The sequence below is a fragment of the Lutjanus erythropterus genome, chromosome 3, assembly GCF_056507025.1.
Source record: "Lutjanus erythropterus isolate fLutEry1 chromosome 3, fLutEry1.hap2, whole genome shotgun sequence".
Classification (NCBI taxonomy): Eukaryota; Metazoa; Chordata; class Actinopteri; order Lutjaniformes; family Lutjanidae; genus Lutjanus; species Lutjanus erythropterus.
Genome location: NC_139319.1, coordinates 42303537 through 42316276, shown reverse-complemented (window position 1 = coordinate 42316276; position 12740 = coordinate 42303537). Strand labels below are relative to the sequence as shown.

The following is a 12740-nucleotide window of genomic DNA, read 5'->3' as shown; positions in this document are numbered from 1 at the left end:
AACGAAACAAGATGGCCGCTGTTCTTAATTTCAAGGTTACATTTACTGTCCAGCTGAATCCAACTTTAACTGGTGCAACAAACTGCTGGATTTTATCCCACAAAGCTCAAGTCAGATACATTTGTGAAAATCCAAAAACAGCAGAAAGTGTTTAGAATTTGATTTTTCAGCGTGAAATCTTTAGCAGAACAACGATCGCTGAAGGAGCCTCATCTGTAAATGTTTTCTTTCCTCTGTGTTTGAACATCTCATTCCTCATGGCACAGTGAAGTCTGAGTCAAAAACACCATAAAAGAGCGTTTGTGTAATCTTCTTTTAATTGCATCTCGAGCACCTTCATTCACAAAGGAAGTTTAATTTACATGAATTTGGAGACCAGAAGAAATTTCACTTATCAGGTCTACAGTTGGAGGAGTGACACAGAGTATTGGGGCCACTGTCAGCGTGTCTGAATACATCGCAAAGAAAGGCGACAACTGTACAGTGTGAACGGACAGCCAAGAAATAATACAACATGGACATGTTGAGTCAGTTCAGTCTCATCACTTGTTGTCCAGATAGAAGCAGTTTCTTGTAATACTGACTTTTTTCTCATAATGACTTTTTATGACTTATCTATTCTAATATTACAACCAAGAAATCATAACCTTATTTTCTAATATGACTTTGTATGGAGTCACAGGGATGCCATAAATAAAATAATGTAAAGGAATAAGAAAATAAATGTGGACATACAAAGCCATTTTTTTATTTTCACATTTGTTCATTTATTTCTGTATATATCTACTTTTTAAATATATATTTAGTTTCGCATATAAATTACTCTTTTACATATTTGTCTATATTGTTTTCATTTATTATATTCATTTTCTATGTGTCATTTAGTTATTTTTATACCTTTACTTTTCCTTATTCCTCTAGCTTTTGCTGCTCCTTCAAGCTGTCAATCATCTGGCTTTGGGCGGGCCTTCCTGCACGCAGGAGTCCAACAGGATTCATATGTTTATTCAAACCAAAGCTCCAACTCAAACTCAATTCAAGCTAATAGAGAAAAAATGAGAACAAAATGAATGTATAAAAATAGAAAATAATAATAACTAAAATTACATCAAAACATTTTGAAAATATACCAAAAAGTAATTTACATGCAAAAACAAACAGCTACTTTTTAAAATGAATATTACAGAAATAAATGAACATATAAATGTGAAAAAAATGTTTATGATTATTCTTTTAATTTAATGTCTGTATGTTTTCTCATCTAATAGTTTTTATTTCTTTATATTTCCACATTTTCTTTTACAGATTAATTATTTTTAATGGCATCCTTATGACTTCATATATTTCATGTAAAATTCTGATTTCATTTTTTGATAACTTTATTGTAAAATTTTACCTTTATTCTGAAAACATTACATTTTTTAATCTATATATATTACAAAATCTCTCTCTTCTTTGAATGTAAACAGTGGCCCTAATACTCTTTTTTCCGTTTTCTTTTTACATGTAACTACTGACTGTCGTCATTACTGAAGATGTAGTCTGACTGTCAGACCGCCTCATCTGGTCCGACAGATTCCAGTCCTGTTGTGTTCAGATGTGATCTTGGAAAATAGGACATTTAAGACACTGCAACTTGGATTCTTCTCTTCTGTGGAGCGTCAACCTAAACCAATCAGAAGGGCTCTTTTTTTTTTTTTTAAATCATGATTCTGACACTGACAACACCACCCCTCGTTTGAGTCAATATTAAAAACTCTTCATTTATCAATAGCTATATTTCCATATAAATTCATATAAAACAATTTCAAATTAAATAGGTGACATTAAAAAAAACACTTGAATTTTTCAAGGCAATTGCTCAGGAATTCATTTTCTAAAAAAGTCTACCTTGTCTTAAGGACCCCATCAACAACAAAAGGCCAACACATGATTTCCTTGTTCACTTTAGTTTGCTCACTTCCTGTTTGTTCAAACAGACGACATGTCATGGTCTACAGCCAAACACAGTGGCCTATAGTGGCTAGTAGTAATAGTAGTGCATGCTGCAGTCCCGTATCAACGCCACTTTTTTTTTAAAAAAAGAAATCCACATTTAAAATCACATCATCCTGTACAAACATGGAATCATATTCACATCTAGGAATAAATCAACAAATGAATCAAAGAAACAGGGAATCAGCATCTTGTTTTGTTTTTGTTTTTTGTTTTTTTTTGTTTTTATCCCTCCATCAAAAGACGAGTCAACTCACGGAGCAACGTCGCTCCAACAGTTCATGGGCGACGCTCCTTCCAGCCGCGGGGAGATTGTCACAAGTCCATAATAGATCCTACTAATTGCTTGATTATCGACCTCCTGTCGGGTCATGTTGTGCATTTCCATGACTGACTGGAAGGCCGCAAGCGAGACGAGGGCCTCGAGGAGGCTGGCGGCAGGTTACAGGGGCTCTGCCGGGGCTGCATCACCAACTCCATGCAACACAAACACCACCTGTGGTCTTGGTCCAAAGCAGTCACACCACGCTCCAGTAAAGGTAGGCTTTAACTGACAACTGGGGCCATCGCTTGGATTTAAGAGTCGCTGTGACTTAGAGGGGAAGTTTTATGGATTATTTCAAGTGTGGTTGAGTGAGGTACTTCTCCACGGTCAGTGTAGTACCTACAGTAGATGAAGATCAACACACCAGAGAAGCAGCAGGAGTACTGGTGTTTAGACACCTAAAAACATCTATCAATATCAGTTCAAGTGTATGTTATATAAGGAATATTTTCACCACTTTATAGTGATGGGTGGACTACAGTTTAAAGCGCAGACGCTGCAGTTAATGAGAATTAACACTATGATCAATAGCAGGTGGGTGAACAGGGATTCTCCAAGTAAAATGTAAGACTTTTAAAGATCTTTTTAAGACCATTTACACTGAAATTGAATGCAAACTTAATGACCATAAAGTATTAAAGATATAATGTAAAATCAATATGGATTTTATCATTTACCAGCTCCTGTAGACCTGCGACATTAATTGAATAATCAATTATTACATTGATTGCCAACTGTTTTGACTATTGCTTAATCCCTATCCCTATAATCCACATAGTGCAGGCACCATAATTCTGGTAGTTACAGACTCAAGTGTGATGGTAAGACGGTAAGATGAGGGACGATGTGGAGACTGAAAATGAAAGGTTCAAAAACACTGCAAACCAAACTGGTCCTTTGATGAAGAGGAGTGCAGATCAGGAGGAGAATATTTTGAGCAGCCGTGTTGAAAAGTTTTAGTTGCTACTCAAGAAGTGCCAGTGTAGTGTCCACAGCACGTGCTAGCACCAAACGCCGCAGAACAGTTCGGAGATACGACTCAAGTTCCCTCAGATTTGGATTCAGTCAGAAGCTGGAATTAATCTGCCTCCTGTGTGAAGTGTTTGGAACTGAGTAGGGACGGCCTACGCTTCTGTATTTTAGTGTTAGTCATAACGGTGGTACTGTGAGATTTTCTGAGGTGGTACACAGTGTTTGTTGCACCCTGGCTTAATTTGTTCGAGTAATTTTTTAAGGAAAAAAAAATTAAATTCTCTGATTCTTACTTCATCTTGGCATTCACATTTCTGATGTTTTCCAGAACAACTAATCAACTGATCAAGAAAACAATTAACAAATGAATTAATAATGAAAATAACTGATACAGGAAAGATCTATTTTTCAACTGACAAGACTGTGATAGGATTAAGTCAGGGTGCAGGTCTACAGGGCAGACTGACACATCACTGCTGTCAGGTTTACACTAGCTGAACAGGTGTAATGATAAAGTACTGGCTTTTTACTTGCAAAGATTTACGGCGCTTACCAGTTGTCGTTAACTTAAGTATGTGCACATAAATAAACCACCAGCCGCCCAACAAAATAAACTATTTTCTTTGATTTAGTGACCTCTACTGGTCCCTGTAGGCTAAAGGCCCTATTGCACACAATTTCTTTGTAAGATGTACTGATATCTGAGTATTTTCTTTAACAATTTTATTTAAATGAGTAGAGAGTCTGCTTTTAGGTATTTTAAATGTTTCCAAGCATGTAGTGATGTCACCAGGAATGGCACTTTCATTATTTATATCATCCTGTAGGTGATAGGCCCTATTGCATTTTCAAATACGCTTAGCAATGCAAGCTTTCCAGGCGATTTCTTTGCTGTGTTGCTTGCTTAGCTTCCTAAACTGGTACTCTTGCAGCTTCCCCAAACTGGGGATGTGTCGATCACCATCTACCAGGGTTAATACACTGACAATGGATAAGTACCTCATACAACCACACTTCAAATAATCCAAACTATCCCTTTAAGAATGTGCTATGACTCTATCTGATATGACTGATCATATATTTAGCTGACTCTAAACTGGTCGTCCATGGGAAGCCCTTAACTTTGTGTGGATTCTACTTTAATTTTGATCATTGGGTTCCACAAACATTGTTACTATCATCATCATCATCATCATCATCATCATCATCATCACAGGGTTCTGTGTTCTGAATGAGAGCTTGAAAATGGTGACATGGTAAAATATTAAACATCTGCACCATTTTTGACCTAAATGCAGCTTCAGTCCAAAAGTGCTGATATGAACCTTCAGTGGTCAGACTGTCATCCAGAGCTCACTGGTGGCCCTGAGGGGGGGGGGGGGGTCCAGCTCCTCACCCTGGCAGTGGTAATGCCTTGCACTGCGGAAACACCCGCACCTGACCACGCGAGTGCCTCGTGCTACCTGCTGAGCTACCGTGAGGATAAAACCCACAGAAACGAGCCACATCATGGTTCCTGTTTGGTCCCGCATCTTTTATAGCCCAGTGCCACCAAGTCCTGGCTGACATCAGTCCAGGTCTTACTGTCAGCAGAGTTATTGAGGTGGACGTCTGGAGGCAGGACAGTCCAGTGCAGATTAGCTCCACAGTCAATCAGCCAATGAGGAGTGAGATCAGGACAAAATAGTTCAACTCATCCTCAGATGTCCAGGTTTACAGTGGCTCAGTCCAAATCTGTCCCTCACTGGCAGAAAGAGACAGCTGTGTCTCGTCTTTGTCTCATTGGCTCTTGAGCTGGAGGCTGGCCGCCACTCAGACAGATATCTCATAGGTGGTGCCCCCAACACCCGTCACCTTCTTCACCCCGCCACCCTGGGGCTTGTGGGCGGGACTCTGCATCAATGCTGAGCTGGGATAGGCCACTCCGGGCCGGGCAGACACACTGACCGGGTGAGAGGGGGAGGAAGGGGCGGAGCAGGAGGAGGTGGAGGAGAAGGGCTGGCCGCCGTTGGTCCGACTCAGAGGTTTCATCTGGATCAGCTCATCCCTGATGTCAGAAAAACACAAAGACAAAACAGAACCAGTCAGTGGGACGGGTTGGGACTGGACGTCCAGAGGTCATGTGAAGAGGAGATGGAAACCTCATGGGCTTTTCACAGTGCATGTCCTTTGCCCTTGGTCAAGGATATTTACATTTTAGAATTACCAGTGATTACTTTTTATCAGCTTTTCTAACTGTGTTTCACTGATTTTCAGGGTACAACCCCGGAAACTCAGGGTTAATGAGCCCACCCCTCTATTGGACCTCCTGCCCCCCTTAAACAAAGTGAAATATTTTATTAATGTTTGAATTCTTGTCTCGTCTGTGAGGTTTCTGGCTTCACCGTGGACTAGAAGGTACAAATGATGGATGTGCTGTCAGGCTCATGTTGCACAATAACTGGATTCTCTCTCTGTTCTTGCTGTCGCTGTAATGTCTGTAAAGACTTGTTTCAGTAATTTGCCTGTGGAAATTTGCCTTGCCAAGTGATAAGCTAACTGGCTAGCTCTGCTAGCTTGGCCTGTATTACTGTGAACACACAGTTAATGTGGTCAATGCAACAGTTGTTTAGTGTTTAAAGTCACACAGAGAGTATGCTGATCTCATTTTACAGTCCTAAAGTGCTTTGGTTAACACTGCTATCAGTAACAAGTCACAGATATGCAGTAACGAGCTGAAATGTAAGTGATAACTCTGTTCTCTGGCCGGAGCCATGTAGTAGTCAACCCTCTTCCATCACCTGGCAGTACATCAGCAAGATCTCACGCTAAAGGCTGGTCACACGAGACTAGAGGGGTTAAAACTGCAGGCTGTGCCACACATCTGCAGGTAAAAAGGCAGATTTTAAAAGATCAATTTTGGCATTTTATGAATTGATATTAGGACATGCAAAGGACAGTTAATTCTGGCTATTGACACAAATTTTAATGGTGCTAACTGCAAATTAAACTGTGTACTGCAAATGCTGACTGTATGTCAACCTGCCAATCTGTCTGAGACTACAGACATGTGTGTTAAATGCATGCATGTCTCCCTGTCTCCTAATAAATTTGTCTTATTAAATTGTGAGTCTAGTATACTCAGCCATTGCCAAGTTGCTTGAGGTGAATAACACAAATTGCTAAACTGAGGGGATTGTTACTGACTCACACAAATGGGACAGGATACTCCTCTATCAGTAAACCCCCAAAAATTTAGGAAACCAGAAAAGAGACCACCGTCGTTATGGTTATCTAGCTAACGTTAGCTTAGCACAGCGTTCCCACTGGTGACATTTATCTGTGGTAATTAGAGTTTCACATAATTCTGCTGTGAAGAGCGCAGGAGGACTCTCAAAGAATCAGAATTATTAACGGACAAAAATCGATACACAGAATCGGAATCAGAATCGTTAAAATTCAAACCATACCCAACCCTATCAACCCCCATCTACTGTAGGTAATACACTGATTATAGCTAAGTACCTCATACAACCTCACTTCAAATAAACTGAACTATCTCTTTAAGGGAGCTATGACACCAACTACAGACTTTGGCTTTTGTGTTTGCAGAAATGTACAAAAAGATCAAAAGTGCAATAGATTATTTACACTTAATGTTTGTGCTGAACTAGAAAATTGAATCAGAAAAGCCTGCAGGACTCTCCCACGCAGTAGATGTACTGCAGCTGTTGTCAAGTAATACTAAAGCTTGTATCTCTGTATGGAGGCTAATACATTTATATTATTACTGTGCTGGAGAAACAATCATAAACAGGTTTCCTTTTAATAGTTTGTGAACTAGGACACATGCAACATTCATACTACACACATCACACACATTGAAAAGACACAATCAGATGTTCCTGTGGTATGAGAAGGAGCCACATTAGTCAGACTAAACCCATGCAGCTGTGGAGTAACTGCAAATAACAGAGACAGTGAGCAGGATGGAAAAGCAACAGTGATGTTGGACAGGACAGAAACCCACACATCAACATGTCAGAAGATGAAACTGTTGAATACTCATGCAAAAGTTTGACCATGCCTCGATGGAACTAAAACAGGAAGAGCTAATCTGATACTGAGCTACAGTGTTGGATCTGTTTCATGTGTTTGTGTTCAGACTGAACAGCTAACAAAAGTGGAAAAGTTTCCCAAAATCATCACTGCAGATATAACAGTTAGATTTGACCGTCTCTTTTTATGTTACACATTAATGGTGCTCAAGTTTTTATTGGCCAGTTTTCATTCTAAATAGTTTGATCTGTGATTGATGAGAAGATGACGAAGCAGCAGGGTCTGACATTAACACCCGTGTAGGTAGATCTTCTGTTTGGTGAGGTTATCTGTCACACTTGCGGGTAAATGTTTGTACAACATGATTACAATCATGTTGATTAATAGTGTGATAATTATTTATCACAATTATTCATTGAAGTTTTTATTGCACTTTCAAATTGAAAATAAAGGGAGGCTCAATGAATGAAAAAAGTATTTTATTAGTTATTAAAAGATCACATAGAATAGACTAATGTGTGTGATTTGGTTAAAGAGGTAGTTAAAACATAAAATTGTGGTGTTTTTCCTATTTTCATAGAGTTAAAAACTACAGACCAGACCAAAATGTATTTGTACAGAACTTTTTTACAATTTATCTGCTGCAAATCAAATCAAATTATTTTTTTTATTTTAATAGCTCAAAATCACAAATCACCGTTTACCTCAGGGGGCTTTACAATATGTGCAATGTACGAAACCCGCTGTCCTGTGGACCCTGTGTCTGAAGTTTGAAGATATGTCAAACAGCAGTATAAGGCTATCTTGGCTAAAATGTTGAGTGTCTGTGGGAACAAATAAGATAACTGTGATCACATCGACATCTATATGCACTTTCTCACCATAAAGATATTAGTGAAGCATGTTTTCAAAAAAATTTAATTGAAGGTTTTCTTAATTTATAAAAAAAGAAAAAAAAAACTACTGGAGGACTCAAAGAGCTGTGAGTTAGCAGCACTATGTTGCTGCCTGCCATAGAGGGACAGTGAGTATGCTACGCCTTCATCACACTCATGGATATGGATGTATTTAATGATATTTGTTTTGTAGTATTCTTTTCTCTTATAAGCTCCTTTGTTGTAGTATTTATTTTGTAATATATCATTTGTTAACATGTTTTTACAAGTTTAGCATTTACAGAAATGCTTTGCTTTGGCAATATGTACAGTGATACGTCATGCCGATCTATGCAGGAATTAGGCATAACTGAGCACATAAACTATGGGGCAAGACGCCTTCTTCCAAGCTTTGGCTGAAGGGAGGCTCACTGTCTCACAGGTTGAAAACCCCTGTGCTACATGACAAATAGAAGACTTCAAATCAGTATTCATCAGTATTGTCCGTACTGCTTCCAGTTATCAGCGGTTGGCCCCAAACATCCTGACTGGAGCACCCTTATTACATATGTCTGAGAAAATAAACATGTCATCAGTTCTACTGTTATTGTACGTCTTAATTCATGAACTGTTACTTATATTCTAAAACTGCCTGCTGAGTGTGTTCGTTACACACTATTGTGTTGTTTCTGTTACACTGCTGTATCTTTTTGAACAGTTACAGTGAAAAGAATCCGCATGGCTCCATTTAAAAGTATTTTTACATTCTAGCTTTTCTATGAGCACACAGTTGATATGGATACAGAGGGCTTGTACAAATGACCAATCAGACGGTGGTAATAATAAAAATAATGCAGACAAGAACAAACTGGCAGAGCACAACAACAGCAGACACAAAACAGTGACAAATGGAAGATGAGCAAAGGGAGAAGAAGGAAGAACTCACAGGAAATCTGGCAGGAGGAGGAGGAGGAGAGAGGGGAAGAGGAGGAGGAGCAGGAGGAGCAGTCAATCAGGTAGTCAGGTTTTCAGGCGGGCAGGTGGTTTTTTCAGGGTTAGCAGCAAACCAATTGTCCTGACAAAAGGCGAAACTCATACTCACTTCGGCGCTTGTATTCCTCCTCCTCCCATCCCTCCACCTCCTCCTCCTCCTACCCCCGCCGCATTTGCTCCGGCTGACGCCGAGGCCTTTCGGACCAGCCGGTACTGCATTTCAGCAGCGGCGGCACTCGAGTAAGACAGCGATTTGCCCAGAGGTGGAGGGTGCGGGGAGCGGGGCGGGTGGGTCGTGGAGGTGGAGGAGGAGCCCAGTGGGGTGTCGGTGGAGCGGGTGCGGTAGGGGTAAGCATGGTGGGGCGGTGCGTGAGGGACAGCGAAGCGAGGAGGGCGGGAGGTGGAGGAAGAGGAAGAGGAGTGATGGTGATGGTGGGAGTGGTGGTGGTGGTGGTGGTGGTGGTGGTGATGGTGTGGGGGAGCCGGGGCGGATGAGGAGGGCGGAGCAGAGGCCTGATTGGCAGGCGGAGGGTGAGGCTCGCCCAGCAGACGCTCCCTCTCTGGAGGAGGCGGCGGGGAGGAGGATGTGGAGGAGGAGGAGCGATGGAGGAAGGGGTGGTGGTGGTGTTGGGAGGAGCGATGGTGGTGGTGGGGCGACTGCGAGGACTGGGAGTGCAGCTCAGCAGCTCTCTGTTGTGATGAAAGGAAAGGCGAGCTGAAGCCGCCGGCTGCCGGCGTGCAGGGTCTCCCAGAGGAAACCTCAGGGGCTGCTGGACCTGCCGCCACCCCTTTGTCGAAATCCTCACCACCTGCCAGCAAGCTGTCATATGACAGGCTCCCGTTGCGGGACGGGTGGTGAGGCGGGGGTGTCTGATTGGCTAAGCTCTTGAAGCTGGCTGAGGTGGTGGTTGCCTCTGAGACATGGGCGGCACCTGCTGACGTGTGCGTGGAGCTGGAAGATCGCGACGCCACTCCCGATAGGACGGTGGGGTCAGAGAAGGAGGGATATGAGCGTCCACCAAGGGAGTAGCCAGGGATGCCCCCTCCTCCCGCCTCTCGTCCTCCCTCCCTCCTCTCCCCGCCTCCTCCCCCTCCCACTCTGTCTGACGAAGTGTCCCTCCGGTCCAGGCTGGGCTGGGAGCGGAAACCAGGCTGCTGGCTGGCCTGGAGGAGGGAGGAGGTGGAGGAGGAGGAGTCCCTGGCACTGCCAACACTCTCCCCTCGACTTAACTGGAGGAGGCAGGAGGAGGAAAAGGAGGAGAAAGAGGAGGGAAGGTAAAGGAGTGGGGGGGGGCAAAAGGAGGGAAAAGAAACGAGAAGCTGAGCAAATAAGAGCAGAGAGCTCCGTGGGAGTTGAACCGTGAATCTCTGCTGCATTCAAACTCCTCACACAACACCTCAGCTGCTGATGTTAGCAACACTTCTCTGCCACACAGGAACTAGACTGTCAGGTCAGGACTGAAGCTGCAGGTCGTGAGCTTCATGAAGTCCAATATTTTACACATTCAGTGTGTTGACTTGGGGAATCTCACAATGGTAACATGAAGGAAGCATCAAACATGGAGAAGTCCAAGGCCAAACTTTCTGTCACTGGACCTTCATCAATGCTATCAGGAGACTGAAGATTTTGGTATTGGAAGCATTCTCATTTGTGTTTAGTTTGTGTCTAGGTAGGACTGGCCAGTCGTGTTTGAGAAAAGCTTTAGTTACATGCAGGTAAACAGGACGCGCCATAATGCAATCTCTGAACCCATCAGCTAGTGTTGTAGTACTTAAGACCAGTCTAGTCTTGTTCTTGAGTCCAGCCTCATCTTGACATCGTCCTTATTTTCAGTTGGTTCTTGTCTCTGTCTCAGTCCAGGACCCTGGATTTTATTTCAAGACCAGTCAAGACCACAGCTGTGGGGATTACTACCATCTCACTTGGGTGAGGGAGCTCAAGATGTGACAGCAATAGATTTTGACTCGATCTCGCTCTACCTTAGGTCTTGGTTTTGACTTAACCCCTTAAAATTTTCTCGGTCTTGACTTTCTCTGGTGGTAGATGTTTACCCTATTTCCATACATGTGCTGAGTTGGCATGATTGACTTTGTTTGACTCCATACGTCAGCCCAGCAGAGCAGGGATTTGCATCTCCTTTACAACAGGGCTACCTGCTTGAAGCTGTGTCTTTTAACTGAAGACGAACTTAGCTTAAGTCGAGCAGCTATAGAACAGTGGATAAACAGTTTCCATTAAATTTTTCACTATAGAGATCCCTCTTTATTTTGTTATTTAGAGGCTTTTATTTGAAGCAGCAAAATCAGGAAACGTTGGGTTCTCTTCGGCAGTAACTTGACATGACTCCTATGCGTCTCAAAGTGAACATTATACAGTAAACAGGCAGATATAAGAGTACAAACAGCAACGCAGGAGAGAAACTGAACTTCAGACCACAGAGATTAGCCTCTAAAGAACTGACAGCTGAACTAGAAATGTCTTTCTCTCTGCTCTCCTGCTAAGACATTAGTTGAGTACTGCACCACTCGCTTGTTCGTGGGTTGGGGGGGGGTGGGTCGTTACGGGTCAGCCACAGTCAGCGAAACATCACCACAGACTGCTTGGAAGAGGGCTGGGCTCACTTTGGCCCCACTCCAGAGAAGGTTTATCTCAGACATGACTCAGCACAGCTCAGCATGTTAAAAGTTGTGATGGAAATGCAAATCAGCACGGCATGGTTAGTCTTGGTGTGACCAAAACAATGTGACAATGGAAAAGCCCCAGTTGTCTCTCAGCTCCATTTTTGCATCTGGAGTACATAATTGGACTGTAAACAACGGCTGGTGCATGAAAGAGAAAATCTTGGCCTGGGTATCCATTATCCATACATCTGCAGGCTACACCCGAAGCCCTGAAACACTGATCATTGTCCCCAGAGGCTAAATCATTGTCAGATGATAGCCGATGAATTTAAAGATTATTGGGCCATTACTGTAGACATGTTTCATCTGTGGAGCTTTCTATGTTGGGTGCAACCAAAACCCAACCCGTAACATTTAGTACCAATATTATTGTAAACAACAGAGATTGAACTCAGCCATTATACTCCACGAGAAATATGTTTACCGAGGACAAAATGCTTTATACTGTAAGATATACTGTAGATGTGAGAGTAAAAGATTTAGTTACAGTTTGTCACTGCATCTCTACCACCTGCTGCTGTTTATCAGCTGCTAGAGGTTTGAAATTGAGGCTGTCAGCCATATTAGGTTTGGCTGTACAGTATGACAGTTCAATGATTTGTCCCCTTTTTACCTTCAGTGCTACACTCCTGTATCAGCTTACGTGAGTCATGTTTAGCCCTGCCCACTTTTTAAGGCCTCTCTGGGATGTGAAAACAGAATTTCCACACATGAAAGAAAGCATGATGAAGGTTTAGTGATGGAAAGCTCATCTTCATGATAAAATAGGTAAATGTGCTGAATCTTCATCTCTCCAATCAATATATTCAAATTGCCATGCCAACATCTTTTTAAATAATGGTGTTGTGAGGGTTTAAAAG

The 12740-nt window shown here is 42.2% G+C and overlaps 1 protein-coding gene across 1 annotated transcript in view; it reads right to left on the bottom strand.

Annotated features, from left to right (window-relative positions):
- Positions 1-4606: 4606 nt before the first annotated feature.
- The window catches only part of zdhhc5a (zDHHC palmitoyltransferase 5a), a 35308-nt gene continuing 27174 nt past the window's right edge, over positions 4607-12740 (bottom strand). Inside the window, exons 11-12 of the mRNA XM_084746928.1 lie at positions 9308-10428; positions 4607-5339 (exon numbers count right to left, since the gene is read on the bottom strand). Of these exons, the coding sequence (XP_084603054.1) occupies positions 5105-5339; positions 9308-10428 (1356 nt within the window). The 3' untranslated portion in view covers positions 4607-5104. The remainder of the gene's footprint in view (positions 5340-9307; positions 10429-12740) is intronic.